The following is a 20,041-nucleotide window of genomic DNA, read 5'->3' as shown; positions in this document are numbered from 1 at the left end:
TACGTTTCTCTTAACATTTTTGAAAACTTCTCAGTATATTAAAACTCCGTCCCTCAAAGGTTGTTGTTAAAAAGAATTGCAATGTATATGTCCAAAAATTATAGACATAGAAATTACAAAAATTTAAAACGTATTTGAATAAAAAACGTGTTTAATCCACCTAGCAGTGAGATGATACCTTTTTCTTATCAATCCGCATGTGTTTTTTTCATGAATATTCTTCGGTATTTAAGTTTTCATGACATTATTTTAATGACCGTAGTTTTAAGCGACAATTTGAGATTTTAATCACTCATTACTCTGTAATGTCGAAACTGCAAATCGGATCGAATTTGAATCTAAAAGTGTGATAATCGATTAAACATGCCTTGATATCAGTTTTTGCAATGACTGAGCGGAAATATATATTGGAGAAGCCAAGTGAAAGAAAAACTAACAGAAAAGATGAATTTTTGGAAAAAGATACGCTCAGAGACAGGATGCCTTGATATGTCGAAGTAAGTTCCACTTTAGAGTTTACGGTAATTTAAGGTACTTCCAGAGCCGGTATTCAGGAACCAGCATAACCCAAACCGATTCGTATGGCCATATGACGAATAAATTACAACAGTTTTGAGTTCAACTTTGAAGCTTTTCGGGATTGTCATCTTCAATATCGGTTTGAATTTTAAAAATTCATCATCATGTTATTCGAGAACCGGAAGTCATAATTAGATAAAATTAATTAATTTTTTTATGTATGTATAAAATTAATTAATTTTGTATATAAGTTTATTTTAATTTGAATTTTTGTATCTTAAATTTGATTAGGCTTTTTTTGAGAAAACGATTGAGCTTTGAGAAACGATTTGATACTGGAATTGGAATTCTAAAATTTATATGGCCGGAGTAGCTGTATAGTTTACATTTGTTTCAAAATGTTTGAAAATCAGTGTAGACATCTTCGAGAAATCATAACACGAATTAAATTTTTAGGTGCCTTCTGAATCGAAAACTGAATACCACTAAAACTGAAAAAAAGTTTTTTTGGTTATCGACTATTCAAATCTGCTAACCCGATAAACCTGATTAATTTATGTGGAATAGACATTTTTATACTAATCACCCTGTATCGCTGAAACCGGAAGTTGGATCTGACTGAGAAGGAAATTGTTTTATAGAATCTTGAAACTTTTCATTTGAATCTTAGATCGGTTCAGCCATCTACGAGCAAAATAAGTTACACAATTTTGATTTCGTTTCACATATCATCCTGTAGTTCCGGAACCAGAGGTCGAACCAAACATAACAAACATAATTCAGGAACTTTGTTTGGGAGCATACGACTTTTCATATGAATCTGAATTTGTAGAAAAGAAATTTTCCGAGAAAATTGAGCGAAATTATTTGTTACACACGCATTTGCTGATCTCGACGAACTAATTCGAATGGTATATGGATGTTATGTTCTTCCAGCATTTAGTGCTGTAGGTAGTTTAAAACAATATAATTATAAAATTTCTGCCATCATCTGGTTTATATATGTCATATTCGAACGATTACGTTGCCAAAAACGAGCCGTGTTAAAATCGGTCCGAGGCTGAATGTCATGAAAAAGGATGCTGTACACAGTCTTTTTGGTACTTACACGGAAAGACCGAAATTAGCATTTTGGCGAAAAAATTAGTTGATTTTCTGATTTTAGTTAGTTATTTTTTGAGACAACTAAAAAAATCTTACTTTTGCTAATTTAGATTTTTTTAATTCTGGTTCTCTTAATAATAATAAAATATTTGTTAAAATGGCTATTTTTTTAGTTGAATTCACCAATTAAACGTGCTGTCATTTCTTAGCTAAGGCACGCTTCATATCCATTCAACTAATTTTTTAGTTGAATTAGAGAAATAAAACGTTGTTTTCAACCAACATAAATGGTTGAATTGGTTTTTGCAATTAGCAGCTATATGGCGCTCGTTAACACCGTAATGACTACTAGCCACTAGATGGCACACTACTACCGAAAAAAATTTCAGTCGCGGTTATCTTTTCTATATTTGCAGGTATAAATACGATGTTGTATTGGAGAAAAAGACATAAGCGAAACATAAACTTCTTTTTGAAAAATTTTACTTCTAAATCGCTGTTTTCTTCATTCGACTTCGCGAAATCGACTCTCTCACTGAAAATTTTGAGCACTCGGAAAACAAAAACCGAATACAAGTAGTACACCGGACGGCGTAGCCCGGAATGAGAAGATACAAAAAACATCATTTGATGTATACAATTAGAGTGCAACATTCGAAACTCACTTCACTGTTTCCCGTAAAAACATTATTACCCACAATCGCTTCAACTGCGCACAAATTCTGAATAAATACACTTTCCACTAACAGTTTACGTCATTTTTACATATCGGTTTAGAAATTTATATAGGGATATATCGTAACACATGCGAAAAACATCTAAACAATTTGCGAGCAGTTTCAACAAGACTGTCCCTTTTAGCTTTTTAATGGATTGTTTTGCTTTGACACTACTGTCCTTCAGTAATGACGGTGATAGATAAATAGAATCAAAGTTTCTGATTTTAATAACGAAATTAGTTGTCAATGAGAATTTCGTGTTGGATCGAAATATTGCTGGTTTGTGTCCAGAATATTCGCCAACTAAACACATTCTCTAAAAATAAGAGTTTTTTTCAGCACAATAAATTTTAAATTTTAACTAATTTTATAGTTATTTTGGAAATTTTGTTGTTAAAATCAACTAATTCAAAAACAGTAATACGAATTAGGCGCAGAGCTAATTTCGGTCGTCCCGTGTAGAAACAATTGTATGTAACAGTATAAAAAATCGTGTTTTCCGTTGCTCCCAAGCATTTCTTTGTCATACAGCGCTCAAAACTTCTACTACTGGAATAGGGGGAAAAGTCGTTTACGCAAAAATTTCGATATCTCCGTTAAAAATGGACGTATTTTAATAATCTATGACTTGTTGTATAGCTATTACTGTGCGGAATCAAAGTCTGAAAACATATTCTGTTTTCAAGGTCAATTGTGACAGATACTGTCAAAAAACTGAAAATTTTGACATAAAACTTCGTATAACACAAAAAGTAAACATCCGATATCAAAACCATTCAATAGCGTTTTGGGTGACGGGGAGACCTTTCATTTGCGACTAGTTTGATCAAAATCGGTCCAGCCATCTCTGAGATCTCGACCTCTTAGTTGACAACACACATACAGACTCATACACACACGGACATTTGCTCAGTTCGTCGAGCTGAATCGATTGGTATATGTCATTCGACCCTCCGGGCCTCGGAAAAATTTTCTAGGGTTGGAGCGAATTCTATATCTATTTTTTATATATATAAAAAAAGGTAAAAAGAAAATGCGTTTGTTCAGTAGTTGTAGTTAAATACAGTTGAAATCGGTTTAGTAATAAAAATGTATAAATAATATCACACTTCCTAAATACATGGACATAACGTCAAAGCCGAACGACAAGAACGTTCCGTGCTGAAAGCTATTAAAATTAAAGCGCAAATTAAAAAGTTTTACGAACGAGATTTTAAGATTTATTCTACAGAACCATAACAGAAAGCTCAATTTTAAAAAATTTTGACCACTGTTCCCGGTGCTTCCAAAGCCAGAAACTTGGGACCGGCAAAATAAAAAATCCTGTTCGTTTAACTATCAACTAATACAAACAAAATTTTTAAATCGAACAAGTTTTGAGCTCAATGTAGACAATCTTTTAATGTTTTTTTGCACCTGTTGAAAATTTCGAGCACCCATCGCCATTTGAAGTTATGTATGTCAATTTAATTTAATCAATTTTTAATCAATTTTCATTAGGCATTTTTTTAAATGTCGATGTGAGTTTAGCTTAGGAATTTTTGAGAATTATTGACGATGCTTCCGAATTATTGACGATGCTTCCAAGGACCAATGTAACCGAAAATGGTTGATAAGGCCATCAACTAACATGAGCTCCAAACTGGACTAGTTGCCAGCCCAACTTTGACAACAGTTTTTGTTATCTCCTTTTTCAATGACAGTTTAAAATTTTAAAAACTTATCACCTTGTAATTCGGGAAGTCGCAATCGGATAAAATTCTGAAATTTCGTATAAGATAATGAGTCCTTTAATTTGAATTTTAGTTTACTACACGGTCTATTGCTGGTACCATGATTAAGAAATTATGAAAATTATACATAGGGTTTATCCGCCTCGGAGAAAACGAAGAGAAGTCCATTTTGGAGTTTTCCACCACTGTATCCGTTACTTTTGAATCCGGAATACGGAAAACGGTGTAGCCAAAGGCGGTTATAATTTGACAGTCACAAAACCGAATTGTAATACCTTTCATTTGATTCAAAAATTTGGAAAATAATGTAATTTAAAAATCGAAGTGCGTTCCAGTTTGAAGTTTTCGATCAATTTTTCTGGTGCTTTCGGGACCGAAAACTAAGTATCGGCATGGCTGAAATAAGCTTATTTGATCATCGATTACAAATAGCTGCAAAATAGAGAAATTTGCTACCCTATTTAAATAACTAGTTCGAGCGGAATCTTTCCCACAATTTAGGTATTGCATTTTGAAGTGGTATTTCAACCCAATGCACTTAATGAATACAAACCTTTAGATTACTCTATTGGAAAAAATACGTACTATTGTTATAAAAACACCTTCAAAATAACCTTGTACTTATTCTAAGTTAGAGTTAGTTTTTTTAACGGAAATGTTCGAAAAAGCCATTGAAACGCCGTTCTCGCCAGAGCCGAAAATTTTCACGTATTATCAATGAAAGAATCCAATCCAATAATTTAATCTTCGTTTGGTCTCATTCGTAAATGATGGCATTCAAAACAAACGAAGAGAGAAGAAGCATTTTCGTTTTTTACTTCAACAAAAGAGAGTATCAATGCTAACGTCACTTGTTTCCCTATGACATAACAAAACCAAAATATTGTCTGAAGATAAATTCAGTCAAATTTCAATTCTTATTATTTCTTTACTGTAATGAAAATCTGTGACGTTTGGTTACAACAGATGTTTAAAATAGGAGACTGGTGTAGCGTGTTGGGTAAGCCGATGCCTTTCACACAACTCGCCTGGGTTCGATTCCCAATCCCGCATATAGCGTCAGAATGTTTTACTGGCCCAGGGAGGCGAATGACCTTGAGTTTAAAACCTCTATTATCGAAACAAAAAGAGGTGTTTATCCAGAACCTGTTCAGAACCATCAGGAAAATACTATAGATTCAATTATCACCGAAGGCCATCCTGGAACATTCTGAACGTTTCTTCTTCATCTTTGTTGAATAATTTCACTCATTGTAAAAATCGCCGATTGCACAGATGTCACTGACAGTCATACCATCCTAGGAAAAAATATTTCGATGAATAAGGTTTCCGCGAGAATCGTAGTTGAAAAGTCTTACTACTTTTTGTCCACAGTAATGAAAATGACTGAGCTTAGGCTCTCACTCAGATGTGCCCCTTTAATCCATGAAAACCTACGAATAACACATACCATGAGGTGAAAATATGGTAGTATTAGGATTTCGTAATTTGACCAAGCTTTTACCTGTCAAGGAAGTATTGTCTACAATCGTTGTTTCCTGTTTAGTCAACACTTTTTACTTTGTGTTATTGAAGTTACCTAATAATAAGATAAACTACGAAAATGCAAAACATTTCCAAACGCTGAGTTTTTGAGCTACAGCACTCAGTTGTGTTTAATCTCAATCTGCCAATTTGACGCAAAATATCTCATGACCGGAACAATAAAATGCCAATAACATGACGGTGTGATAAGGAAAATATGATAATGTGTTTCTTTATCACCGAATGGAGGTGAACCCCGTGGGATAGTGGGATACTAATTTATAGTCTTATATAATAGTGATTGAATTGAAAATTACTTGATTTATGACTTCTACTTTTATGTTAAAGGCATCATCACTACGATAAATAGGTTAGAACAGGTTCTTAATTGCACACACAAAAAAAGGATTTTTAGAGGTAATCTAATTCATATATGATGCAAAATTAATTCTATATCGGGAATCGGAAGTTATAACCATTTGATCTTCGAACTCAAGAAAAACTTCCAAATGATCCTACCCAAGTAACTACAACACCGAATTAACTTTACAGGAAATTATGAAAATTTATGTTGTATGTTTTTATCACTCCAATAACATTCTTTTTTTTTCTTTGATTGGATTCGAACCCTTGACTACACCGTAGCTCGCTAGCTACGTAACACGTACCTTTCATCTAGAACTGTAAATAAACTTGATTCTCGGCATTCGTGAATAAGAATTTTACGTTTGCCCTTTAATAGCGTTATACTGTTTTCACACTTCACATAAATATAAGATGTTACCAATGCATAACTTTATAAATTGTTACCACTGAGAGAAAAATCATTTTAAAAATCTGGAAAACCCTGCAGCGTGTTAATATTTATTTTCGAAACTTTAAAAAGATAAAAGCTGGATGTTGTCACTGACAAAGATCATTATAATATTTTTGCAGAAAATCTTTTGAATGAGACAATGATTCTTGCTATGTTCTGATTTATATTATTAGAGATTTCATCATTTCAGTGAAACACTGGAGAAGACAAGTTTTTGAAAATGAAATTGAACATTTTCAAACTTTATTGTGTCATAATATATTATTTTACCTAATTATTCTTTTTTTAAACATTCAAATTTGCGTCAGTGATCCAGTTTACTTCTCTTCTACCAGCAAATAAAGTTATGTTTACACTAGCTTTGAATTAAAGAACTAATCTACTTTTTATCAACATTAAGACATTGATTTATTGTAACAATTCAATTTCATTGCACTGGTTGCTTCAAAGTACAGCATTAAATGCCGCGATATAAAGATGTTGTATGATACTGCTTCATCACATTTTAATTGCACATTTATTGCACATTGCTTTAATGTATGTAGGTTTAGGGTAATTACATACACAGAAGTCTGTAGGTTTAGGGTAATTACATACACGCGGGATACCTACCTCACAAAAAACGCGCAAAAAACCGCGTAACTAAAAAAACTATAGAAAAAAAATGCTGTTGCCAAATAATATCAAAAAGTCACGAAACATCGAGATCTGGTGTCATATTGAGAAACATTTGTTTCAATAAAATAACTTAAAATTATTTAAAATATTTCGATATTTCCAAAATCAAAAGAAAGAATTTTATTAATGCCAAATGTCTTAAAAATGCATGAAACGTTGTGATCTGGTCTATTCTCAAAATATGTTTTTACCTTTCTAATATAGAAAGGTTATGCAATTGCTCGAAAAATCCACTAGTAAAAATGGTCATATACCTATATGGTATATAGTGTAATATATCATTCGACTCAGTTCATTGAGCTGAGCAATTTCTGTAATTTCAAATAATCTCACTAGGTTTTCTCGGAGATGGTTGAACCGAATTTTGACAAACTTCTTGAAAGGTCTTGCGGAATTGCTGAATTTTATCCGGATCCGACTACCGATGCCGCAGTTATAGGGTAAAGTGTGTTAAATATTATTCATCGTCACTTAATGCTGTGAAACAGAAACAGTAAAAAACCATTATCAGTAGACAGCTAAGCAAACCGATTCCGGCTATTCTGGTTACCGGTGGTCATATATTCCAAAATGGATCTCACTCTTTTTTCTCAGCGATGGCTTGATCAATTTCCACTAACTTAAGTTCACAAGAAAGGTCTCATGATCCCACACGGAATTCCTAAATTTCATCCGGATCCGATTTCCGGTTCCGGAGTTATACGGTGAAGTGTGTTAAAAATTTAATACCGTCACTTAAGGGGCGAGTAGGGTCTAACATTTTTGAAAAATTATTCATTTTTTTCGTTGTATTTTCTTATAGTAAAACTTTCAAGAATATTCTGTCTGCTCCAATCGATGACCAACATGCGGACCACCCGCCGGGTATCCGTGGCCTGGGGGTGTTTCTCGCGACCCACGTAGAATCGTCATCTGGAAGACACTCGTATTATATTCAATCCATCGACCATTGCTGATCGCCAACTGCAACTGCAACTGAATCTGCCAGAATCGACCATTGCGACCGGAATACGTCACTACCCTAATGATAATACCATAGTTTTAAGTTAGTCGTTAATCAAGATTAGAAAATACCCTTGGCATCTTAGAGCTTTAGCAGTGTGCCTTTAAATATATTATTATTGAATAAAAAAAAAAAAAGAATATTCTGTGAAATTTTCAAGTCTATCGAAACAAAACTCAGCAAGTTGTGGGCCTTTATTTTTGCTAATCTCATACAGCGAAGAAGTGAGAGCTCGGCGCACACGCCAAAGATATCTGCTTCGATTGACTTAAAAGTTGACAAATTATTTTTGAAAAGTTTCATTATAACAAAATAGAAAAGAAAACACATGATTTTTTGAAAATGTTAGAAGCTACGGGCTCCCTAGACTAATAAATTGTATCCTTAGATTTTAAAACTAAAAAACTAGAATCGTGTTTTTCTACAAAGCAGGTTTTGAGAGACCGTGTCCATCGTCATTAAAACCCACTGAACCAATTTTTTTCAAATTTTACACAAACTATTTACATATAAAAAACAGACCCCAACGTTTTCCTTTTCGTTGTTTGTTACTTTGGGAAGGTTTTACAGCTACAAAATGGCGAATTTTTTCGTGAAAATCGTAGTTTTGACTTTGAACAATCACCAAAAATTAAAAAAAAATCACAGAAACGTTGGGGTCTAGAAAAACTCCTTTGCTGCTTTGATTTGTTCACTTCTGATTAGTTTAAGAGCGCTGAGAGAGAGTGGACACCGCAAATCATGATTATTGAGAAGCGTTCTCAAAAATACCTCTTCGCTGACTCATTTCTCAATATTTTCCACGAAAAAATTACAAAATGTTGCTCGAATGATGCGTTGTTTCATGCAAAACGTTTGAATTTATTTTGTTTAACGATAGTTCTGAAAAAAAATCGAAAATATGAAGGTTTTTTCATCATTTAGACCCTACCTTCCCCTTAAAGCGGCGAAACAAAATACGAAAAAAATTCTTAATTTCATCAAAAATTTTTTCTCAGAACTACTTCAATCGGTTTCCTTTATCAGTAATCGTTTATCGTTTTCTGTAGGTTAATGCACAAACAATCTATTGGTTTCTTTCATGATTCGATGAGAAATATTTCGAATAGAATACCACAGTTTTATCTATGAAAATATGATTGATATGAGAAAGGCAATATTCCACCACTAGAAGGATTAAAACAGTTTTTTTAGGAACAAATTGAACGTTTTCAGTGTCACAGAGTTGATTCAAAAAAATCGGGATAACACTAGATCTTGACGCTTCGTGCATTTGTAAGACAAAACAAGAAAACCACATAACTTGGAAATTCGCATGAAAACCGCGTACCTACGGAAATACGTGTAAAAAGCCACCTGTAACCCGCATAAAAACTACATATAAAAGACCTCAGTGTATTTACAATGTCAAAATAGAGTTGTAAATGTGTAGTGATATAATGTAAATGGTTATGGAAATCCGCGTAAAAAAAACTTCAAAATAAAAAAAATTGTTTTTGATGCCAACTACCTTAGAAATGCATGAAACGTCCAGATCTGGTGTAATTTCAAAAAAAATTGTAATGAAAGAATAGACTTTGGGAATTTTGAGATTTCCAAAGTTGAATTTTTTTATGCCGAATATCTTCACGGAACGACCGAAATTAGCTCTGCGCCTAATTCGTATTACTGTTTTCGAATTAGTTGATTTTAACAACGAAATTTCCAAAATAACTATAAAATTAGTTAAAATTTAGAATTTACTGTGCTGAAAAAAACTCTTATTTTTAGAGAATGTGTTTAGTTGGCGAATATTCTGGACACAAACCAGCAATATTTCAATCCAACACGAAATTCTCATTGACAACTAATTTCGTTATTAAAATCAGAAACTTTGATTCTATTTATCTATCACCGTCATTACTGAAGGACAGCAGTGTCAAAGCAAAACAATCCATTAAAAAGCTAAAAGGGGCAGTCTTGTTGAAACTGCTCGCAAATTGTTTAGATGTTTTTCGCATGTGTTACGATATATCCCTATATAAATTTCTAAACCGATATGTAAAAATGACGTAAACTGTTAGTGGAAAGTGTATTTATTCAGAATTTGTGCGCAGTTGAAGCGATTGTGGGTAATAATGTTTTTACGCGAAACAGTGAAGTGAGTTTCGAATGTTGCACTCTAATTGTACACGTCAAATGATGTTTTTTTGTATCTTCTCATTCCGGGTTACGCCTTCCGGTGTACTACTTGTATTCGGTTTTTGTTTTCCGAGTGCTCAAAGTTTTCAGTGAGAGAGTCGATTTCGCGAAGTCGAATGAAGAAAACAGTGATTTAGAAGTAAAATTTTCAAAAAGAAGTTTATGTTTCGCTTATGTCTTTTTCTCCAATACAACATCGTATTTATACCTGCCAATTTAGAAAAGATAACCGCGACAGAAAGTAGTAGTGTGCCATCTAGTGGCTAGTAGTCATTACGGTGCCATATAGCGCCATATAGCTGCTAATTGCAGAAACCAATTCAACCATTTATGTTGGTTGAAAACAACGTTTTATTTCTCTAATTCAACTAAAAAATTAGTTGAATGGATATGAAGCGTGCCTTAGCTAAGAAATGACAGCACGTTTAATTGGTGAATTCAACTAAAAAAAATAGCCATTTCAACAAATATTTTATTATTATTAAGAGAATTAGAATTAAAAAATCTAAATTAGCAAAAGTAAGATTTTTTTAGTTGTCTCAAAAAATAACTAACTAAAATCAGAAAATCAACTAATTTTTTCGCCAAAATGCTAATTTCGGTCTTTCCGTGTTAAAACTGCATGAAACGTTGAGATACGGTGAAATTAACAAAAGATAGGAAACGTTTTTTGAACTTCCGCAATCCACCTAGTTGTGTAATGATAATTCTCATATTTCTTATGTTTTCAAAGACATCACTAGATTTTTTATCAAACTTGAATAAAATGAAACACTTTCTGTGGTATAAACTAACATCACCTTTTTAATTTATAAACAGTTGTGTGTCGAGTTAATATAGATTCAAATGTGGCAACCCTGCACGCTACACAGAATTGAACAAAGCATGCTGTGTGCTAGGCGGTGGCGTTTTCTTCTTCCGTACCGGTTTTGAATAATTTTATATCACAGTTTGAAAGTTTTGATACCCATTGCCCTATAACTTCGGAATCGGAAGTCAGATCCGGATGAAATTGTGAATTTTTAAGACACTGAGTGTTTTAATTTGAATCATTATTTGGGAAAATCGGTTTAACCGTTGCTGAGGAATCGAATTGAGTTCCGTTTTTGGAACTTTCCTTTATTATTATCGGTGCTTTCGGAAGCGAAAACCGGGGAGTAGGAGTCCCAAAGTAGTTTTGTGAATTCACTAACTAACAAGATCTGCACACTAGATGAATTTAACAGTATGTTTTATGAAAATGTGCACCTCGTTTCGCCATCGCTTGTGGAAAAATACTCATGAAATTGAAAATTTTCACTAATCGCACTGTAACACCGGAACCGGAAGTCGGATCTGGATCAACTTTTCGGGGACTTTAAAAAAAATTGACAACCTTTTATTTGCTTCTTAGTTTGAGAAAATCGGTTAGAAAATTTCCGAGAAAATAGAGTGCGCATTATTTCATAAATTTGCGCATATTTCTTTGTGATTCTAGAACCGGAAGTCAGAACTAAATGAAATTCAGGAAAATTATATATGGCTATAAGACCTCACATTTGAATCTAAGTTTATGAAAATCGGTTCAGTCATCTCTCATAAACGTGTGTGACTAATTTTTTCCTTACTTTGGTGCCTATCACCCTGTAATTCCGGAACCGAAAGTCGGATCGGGATAAAATTTAATAGCAGTCTATGGGACCATAAGACTTTTCATTTGAATCTGAATTTTTGAAAATCGGCTCAGCCTTCTCTGAGAAAATCGACTCGACGAACTGAGTCCAATGGTATATGACACTCGGCCCTCCGGGCCTCGGTTGCAAAGTCGGTTTTCACAGCGATTGCGTAGCCTTTCTATAGGAGTAGAGAAAAAATTCGGGATAATTCCAAAGACAAAACGAGAAAACCAAATAACTTTGAAAATTCGTGTAGCTTCGGAAATCGGCGTAAAAAAAGACCTCAGTGTACACATTTTCCTATCTCGACGAGCTGATTCGAATGGTATTTGTGAAATTCCAAGTTCTTGATGAAAATTCAAGACTAGATCCAATCAAACACTAGATTATGATTTCACAGAATAATTGTTCTTGCATGAGTAGACTTGTTAAAATGGCGCGATTCCACGAGAATTTTAGTTCTGCGAATTTCATGTCTAAAAATAGAGAGAACGCAAGCAGAAAGGTCACTAGAAGCCAAACTTATTCAGTTTTGAAACCGCACGACATGCGCTTAGTTTGAATATAATTTTTGCGGTTAATTTTCTAACTTTTAAATTTTTTTTGGCTGGGTTAATTTTTTTGGAGTGCGATTTTCGACAACTTTGTCTTGAACACCATTTTCGAGAAAATTTACAGTTTTTGAACAAAAGCTAAAGACTGTCCCAGAAAGTATGAACGCATTTTGATTTCGCTGTAAATAATTCACAAGTGTTAGATATTCAAATTTTATTCGTTATACTGATAATATTAGACTACAACAACATAATATTATTCTCAACATTTGCTATTTAGCTATTGTAGACTAGCTGGCGTACTTTTTTGTGAACGTTCCTCATTAAATTCCGTACAGACTTCTTGGCGACAAGATTTGACATTTTTTTCCAATTTTTTTCAAACTGTTGAATGGTTTCGGCTGCCGAGACATGTTTCCTAAGATGTGCCTTCGTTAATGCCCAAAATTCCTCAATTGGTCGAAGTTGTGGGCAATTTGGTGGATTCATGTCTTTTGGGACGAAAGTGACATTTTTGGTAGTATACCATTCTACCGTTGATTTCGAGTAGTGGCAAGAAGCAAGATCTGGCCAGAAGTCAACAGGATCCTTGTGGCTTCGAATGATGGGTAGAAGTCGTTTTTTTAAACATTCCGTGATGTATATTTCGCTGAAGCAGTGGTGATGAAGGGTTTCGAAATCTTACCGCAGCTACAAATTACTTGCCAGACCATAGCTTTCTTACCAAATTTTTCGACTTCAATCGATGTCTCGGACTGCCCTTCTCGCACCGTATAATATTGTGGTCCCGGCAAGGATTTGTATTCGAGTTTCACGTAGGTTTCGTCGTCCATTATTATGCAGTTTAAATTTCCAGCAAGAATCGTATTGTACAGCTTTCGAACCCTCGGCCTGATCGATGCTTCTTGTTTCGGACTACGTTTTGGTTGTTTCTGCTTCTTATAGGTTCGAAGATTCAATCGTTCTTTAGCACGAAGAACATTTGACTTCGAAGTGCCCACTTTTTTGGCCACATACCGAACTGAAACCCCTTTTTTTTGCTCGAACGCCTTCAGTATACGTTTATCCAACTAAGGGTTAGCAGGACCTTTTTATCGATCCGTTTTCGGTTTATCCTCAAAGGTGCTATCCTGATTGCATTTCGCACGACTTTTTCACTTACTCCTTCCATTTTTGCTATCTTTCTCAGTGACAGTCCGTGTTCTGTGCACCATTTGTACACAATTTTTCGACGTTGTTTTGCTGAAAGTCCACGCATTTCGAAACAAACTAATGAAAACGAATAAACAGCTGCACAAGTGGTTAGAGAAGAGTGTAAACAACAGAACGCAGTCATAAAAATTGACAGATTCTGAACCATTGCGAAATGGCAGCGGTTTTTGGTTGCGTCCATACTTTCTGGGACAGACTTTATTTGAAGAAAGTGCGTACAAACATACATCATACGGAAAACGTGTCATTCTGATCTGATCATGTTAAGTCAAATGACTTGCCAGTCATTTTTGGAATGGCTACGAAAGTTATGTTTATTTTACTGATTTCTGAGACTCGATAGAATTTATGAGGAATCTGCGCTCTTGAATAATTTTCCGATTTGCTTTTCAAATTCGACTCTGAAGACGACGAATAAAAAAAACGAAACTGACACTAGTTCATATTGATCTACCAATGATCCAGTATCACTGCTTAAAAAAAATAATCCTAAAATCTTAAAACTTCATCCTAAAATTGGAGTATTGATGAGTACTAAACTGCAGATTAAATCATCAGTGCCATTACAATAACAACTTATTCCAGATAGAATGAGTAAACATAAAAATCGTGTATAATTTTTAAAAGATAAATTCATTGCAGTTGCCTTGTGTCAGCATTTCGAACCCGTAAACAATGACGACTACCCGCTGGGACAAATTCTTGCTGTTGCTGTGGAAAAACTGGATCATCCAGAAGCGACACTATTTACAAACATTGTTCGAAATTCTTATTCCGGTGTTATGCTGTTCGATTCTACTGCTTGTTCGAGGCCTGGTTCAACCGACTCTGGTGGGAAACAGCACAGTTTATAATCCTAAGCCATTGGATGATTCGTTGTAAGAAATTGTAATGTTTGTACATAACCTGCACGTGTGGTAAATGTTTTACTTTTCCAGGCTATACATTAAATCAGATTTAGTATTGGCATATTCGCCGCAAAATCCTCTGTTGGATGCAATAGTGGCGGAAACTGCCGTGTCACTAAGCAGTGAATGGGACAATTTTACGTATGTGGGATTTCCCAATGCCCGAGCAATGGAGTCTGCTCTAATGAATCAGAATATTTTTGTTGGAATAGAATTTGACGATGCGTTGGTGTCCTTAACCACGGACCTTCCGGAGAAGTTGACTTTTGCTCTGAGGTTTCCCGGCGAGTTACGATTTTCTTCTGGGTTGACCGTCAACTGGCAAACGAGGCTTTTAATGGTGCCATTTTCACCCCGTTTGCGAAGTCCCTATGACAGCGATGGAGGCGCTCCAAGTTACTTTACTGAAGGATTTCTGTCGGTTCAAAGTGCTATCTCGAAGGTAATCATTAAGCAGCACTATCCGACAGCCGAGCTGCCACCGGTGTTTATTAGCGTAAGTAACCTAGTATATTACATCTTGGAAATGAGTTGTATTTAACATTATAACACCAAATTATGACAGCGTATTCCCTACCCTCCGTACTACGATGACATAATTTTGGAAGCACTGGAACAGCTGCTGGCCCTGTTCATTCTGCTGTCGTTTTTCTACCCATGCATCGTCATGGTGAAGCACATAACAATCGAAAAGGAACTGCAGCTGAAGGAAGCTATGAAGATTATGGGACTATCCGGTTGGCTGCACTGGAGTGCGTGGTTCGTGAAAAACATCCTGCTGCTTATCATCTCGATTTCGATAATAACGATACTATTTTGTGTGAGTATTGATGATCATTTGTTGTACACTTTGAATTATATTATCATTATTTTGTTTGGAGCAACAAGAAAAGCCCGCTTGAGCTAAGATTCATCATTCTCCTTCTCCGACAGGCATAAAACCTTCTCATCTTTTGTATCAACTGTTATATCGCACATCTTGTCATTAACTTAATATAAGCTACCATACTATCTATCAACTGGTTGTTCAGACTAAACACCCTAATAAAACTAGCAGGAAAAGATTAGGAGAAAACAGCGTTAAAGAATTTAACGAGATAAATGAAAATAAAATTCATTAGAGCAAGCATTGAATAAGCGACAAATGCTGGAAAAAGGATGATTGAATCCATCGGTAGTTCTCGATATCTCGATGAACATACAGCAAATCGAAGTGGTATTCGTAGCTTGGAGAGCGACTCGATGCTCTAATAAGCATCTTATCAGTTTTGTAATACGGTGTCTAAACACGGAACGACCGAAATCAGCATTTTCGCGAAAAATTTAGTTGATTTGCTGATTTTAGTTAGTTATTTTTTGAGACAACTAAAAAAATCTTACTTTTGCTGATTTAGATTTTTTATTCTCATTCCCTTAATAATAATAATAAAATATTTGTTGAAATGACTATTTTTTTTAGTTGAATTCACAAATTAAACGTACTGTCATTTCTTAGCTAAGGCACACTTCATATCCAGTCAACTAATTTTTTAGTTGAATTAAAGAAATATAATGTTGTTTTCAACCAATATGAATGGTTGAATTGGCTTCTGCAATCTGCAGCTATATGGCGCCCTGTCACCGAAACGGTAACACCTTAATGACTACTAGCCACTAGATGGCACACTACTGCCGAAAAAAATTCAGACGCGGTTGTCTTTTCTATATTGGCAGGTATAAATACGATGTTGTGTTGGAGAAAAAGACATAAACGAAACGTAAACATCTTTTTGAATTTTTTTTTCTTCTAAATCACTGTTTTCTTCATTCTCACTGAAAACTTTGAGCACTCGGAAAACAAAAACCGAATACAAATAGTACACCGGACGGCGCAGCTCGGAAGGTTTGAAGATACAAAAAAACTTCATCACAATTAGAGTGAAACATTCGAAATTCACTTCACTGTTCCGCGTAAAAACATTATTACGCACAATCGCTTCAAGTGCGCACAAATTCTGAATAAATACACTTTCCACTAACAGTTTACGTAACACATGCGAAAAACATCTAAACAATTTGCGAGCAGTTTCAACAAGACTGTCCCTTTTAGCTTTTTAATGGATTGTTTTGCTTTGACACTGCTGTCCTTCAGTAATGACGGTGATAGATAAATAGAATCAAAGTTTCTGATTTTAATAACGAAATTAGTTGTCAATGAGAATTTCGTGTTGGATTGAAATATTGCTGGTTTGTGTCCAGAATATTCGCCAACTAAACACATTCTCTAAAAATAAGAGTTTTTTTCAGCACAGTAAATTCTACATTTTAACTAATTTTATAGTTATTTTGGAAATTTTGTTGTTAGAATCAACTAATTCAAAAACAGTAATACGAATTAGGCGCAGAGCTAATTTCGGTCGTTCCGTGAACATTTCTCCAAGGTTGAGAGGACAGAAAAGCAATATAACGATTTTAAGTAGTTACATTAGCCCTAACATTTTAGATATTTTGGAGAGAGTGTATTATATATAATCTATAAATTTGTAATATCTCCTGATTTAGTACCGCTTACCACATAGTGCAATCCGAAGTGATTGTGCTTGATGACAGAGCATTTTGGGAGATTCAGAGCCATCCTGGTAATAGAAATCTAAGTCTTTTACATTTAGGAAAAAGCTTAAAATCATCGGCAAATAATATTGCAACGCACGGAACGACCGAAATCAGCATTTTCGCGAAAAATTTAGTTGATTTGCTGATTTTAGTTAGTTATTTTTTGAGACAACTTAAAAAATCTTACTTTTGCTGATTTAGATTTTTTATTCTCATTCCCTTAATAATAATAAAATATTTGTTGAAATGACTATTTTTTTTAGTTGAATTCACAAATTAAACGTACTGTCATTTCTTAGCTAAGGCACACTTCATATCCAGTCAACTAATTTTTTAGTTGAATTAAAGAAATATAATGTTGTTTTCAACCAATATGAATGGTTGAATTGGCTTCTGCAATCTGCAGCTATATGGCGCCCTGTCACCGAAACGGTAACACCTTAATGACTACTAGCCACTAGATGGCACACTACTGCCGAAAAAAATTCAGACGCGGTTGTCTTTTCTATATTGGCAGGTATAAATGCGATGTTGTGTTGGAGAAAAAGACATAAACGAAACGTAAACATCTTTTTGAATTTTTTTTCTTCTAAATCACTGTTTCTTCATTCTCACTGAAAACTTTGAGCACTCGGAAAACAAAAACCGAATACAAATAGTACACCGGACGGCGCAGCTCGGAAGGTTTGAAGATACAAAAAAACTTCATCACAATTAGAGTGAAACATTCGAAATTCACATCACTGCTCCGCGTAAAAACATTATTACGCACAATCGCTTCAAGTGCGCACAAATTCTGAATAAATACACTTTCCACTAACAGTTTACGTCATTTTTACATATCGGTTTAGAAAATTATATAGGGATATATCGTAACACATACGAAAAACATCTAAACAATTTGCGAGCAGTTTCAACAAGACTGTCCCTTTTAGCTTTTTAATGGATTGTTTTGCTTTGACACTGCTGTCCTTCAGTAATGACGGTGATAGATAAATAGAATCAAAGTTTCTGATTTTAATAACGAAATTAGTTGTCAATGAGAATTTCGTGTTGGATTGAAATATTGCTAGTTTGTGTCCAGAATATTCGCCAACTAAACACATTCTCTAAAAATAAGAGTTTTTTTCAGCACAGTAAATTCTACATTTTAACTAATTTTATAGTTATTTTGGAAATTTTGTTGTTAGAATCAACTAATTCAAAAACAGTAATACGAATTAGGCGCAGAGCTAATTTCGGTCGTTCCGTGCGGAAAACTTATATCGTTTAAATGTAGTAAAAATATAAGCGATCCCAGATGGCTTCCCTGAGGAACTCCGGAACTCACGATGAATGGTGTAGTAACACAGTCACCAATTTCCATCCGATTGAGCCTTTTTTGCCATATACAGCAATTTCATGAGAAACTGATATACGATCTCTCAGAATTTCATAATATTTGGAAGAATCGTTCTCCATCGAAAAATATTGGACCCGTATTTTTTTTATTCTGTCATTAGGGTGACCATTTCCTTGTTATTTCCTTGTTAATTAAATTTGGATAAAAAATTCGATTATTTTCGATTTTCTCAAAAATATAAATAACTTTCGAACCATTCCGCCTATTCTGCTAATTTTCGGATATGTTGTCAATAAATGTTTATAGTTTTTAGGAACAATATGCGAATATTGTAAAGTTATAGTTTTGTGTTTGAAGAAGTCGATTTTTAATGGTTTCCATGGTTTGTGACCAATGGGCATTAAATCATTTTATTATTTTTTCTGAAAGCTGAAACAATTTTACATAACATTTCAAAATATTAGCGACATGTATTTTTTTGTTTTTGAGATATAATTTGTTGAAAATTTCGTTTTTGTAGTCTCCGTATGTTTTTTTTTTCGATTTTCTTTGAGGAAGATGTTGTTGATTAATTTATAACTTTTGAACCACTCGACCGATTCCGCTAATTTGTGGATAATTTGTCAAGAAACGTTTGCGGCATTTCGCAAAAACATGTAAATATTACAAAGTAGAAATTTTGTGTTTTAGAACGTCCTTTGTATACGCTTTTTAACGGTTTTCATGGTAGGTAGACCAATGATCCTGTTTTACAATCTAAAAGAGGTAGGAAGCTGTTTATATTACAGGGTCCGGCACTCAGAGTGTTACCAACTTCAGACCGCTCGCGCAGCTGACGCACGGGCTCCAGCTTTCTAGAAATTTGCTAAATGACAGTTCGGAGTTGTATTGTTTACAAGCGCAAGAAAGCGTTTTGCCAAAAGTGAACGCGAAAAAAAAATCAGTGATGGATTTAAAACGTAATAGTGTGATTGCTTTATATTTAGATGGAAAATCACAACCAGCGATTGTTCGTGAGCTCAAACACCTTAAAGTGAATAAAGTTTTTGTTTATCGCACCATAACTCGTTACAATAATACTGGTAGCATCGCAAAACGTCATGGAGGTGGTCATCAAAAGACTGCAACGTCACGTGAGATGGTTCAAAAAGTGAAGAAGCGACTTGAACGAAATCCTCGACGAAGTGCCAATCAAATGGCAAAAGAACTGAAAATATCCGACCGTAGCATCCGCCGCATACTGAAAAATGATCTGAAGGTCAAGCCTTACAAGATCCAAAAGGCGCATGATCTCACACCGAAGCAGCAACAAGTTAGACTTGAGAGAGCGAAGGAGTTGCTTCGTTTGGCCGAAAGCGGTCAATTTCCGAACATTGTATTTTCTGACGAGAAAATTTTTCCAATTGAGCAATTCGTAAACTCTCAAAACGATAGGGTTTACTTGACCGACCGTTCATACGAGAATTTGAGTCATCGATTGGCCACCAGGAGGCAGCACTC

At 34.6% G+C, this 20,041-nt stretch overlaps 2 protein-coding genes across 5 annotated transcripts in view; one reads left to right on the top strand and one right to left on the bottom strand.

Moving 5' to 3' along the window:
• Nucleotides 1–20,041, bottom strand: part of LOC131439010 (uncharacterized) — an 803,522-nt gene that overhangs the window by 240,129 nt on the left and 543,352 nt on the right. The gene's annotated exons all lie outside the window — the stretch shown is intronic.
• The window catches only part of LOC131439012 (phospholipid-transporting ATPase ABCA3-like), a 35,926-nt gene that overhangs the window by 3,881 nt on the left and 12,004 nt on the right, over nt 1–20,041 (top strand). Inside the window, exons 2-4 of the mRNA XM_058609486.1 lie at nt 14,342–14,577; nt 14,638–15,103; nt 15,173–15,427. Coding sequence (XP_058465469.1) covers nt 14,375–14,577; nt 14,638–15,103; nt 15,173–15,427 — 924 coding nt within the window. The 5' untranslated portion in view covers nt 14,342–14,374. The remainder of the gene's footprint in view (nt 1–14,341; nt 14,578–14,637; nt 15,104–15,172; nt 15,428–20,041) is intronic.

This window comes from Malaya genurostris, chromosome 3 (assembly GCF_030247185.1).
Source record: "Malaya genurostris strain Urasoe2022 chromosome 3, Malgen_1.1, whole genome shotgun sequence".
Taxonomy (NCBI): domain Eukaryota; kingdom Metazoa; phylum Arthropoda; class Insecta; order Diptera; family Culicidae; genus Malaya; species Malaya genurostris.
Note: the sequence above shows the minus strand (reverse complement) of the source record. Positions and strands in the feature narration are given on the sequence as shown.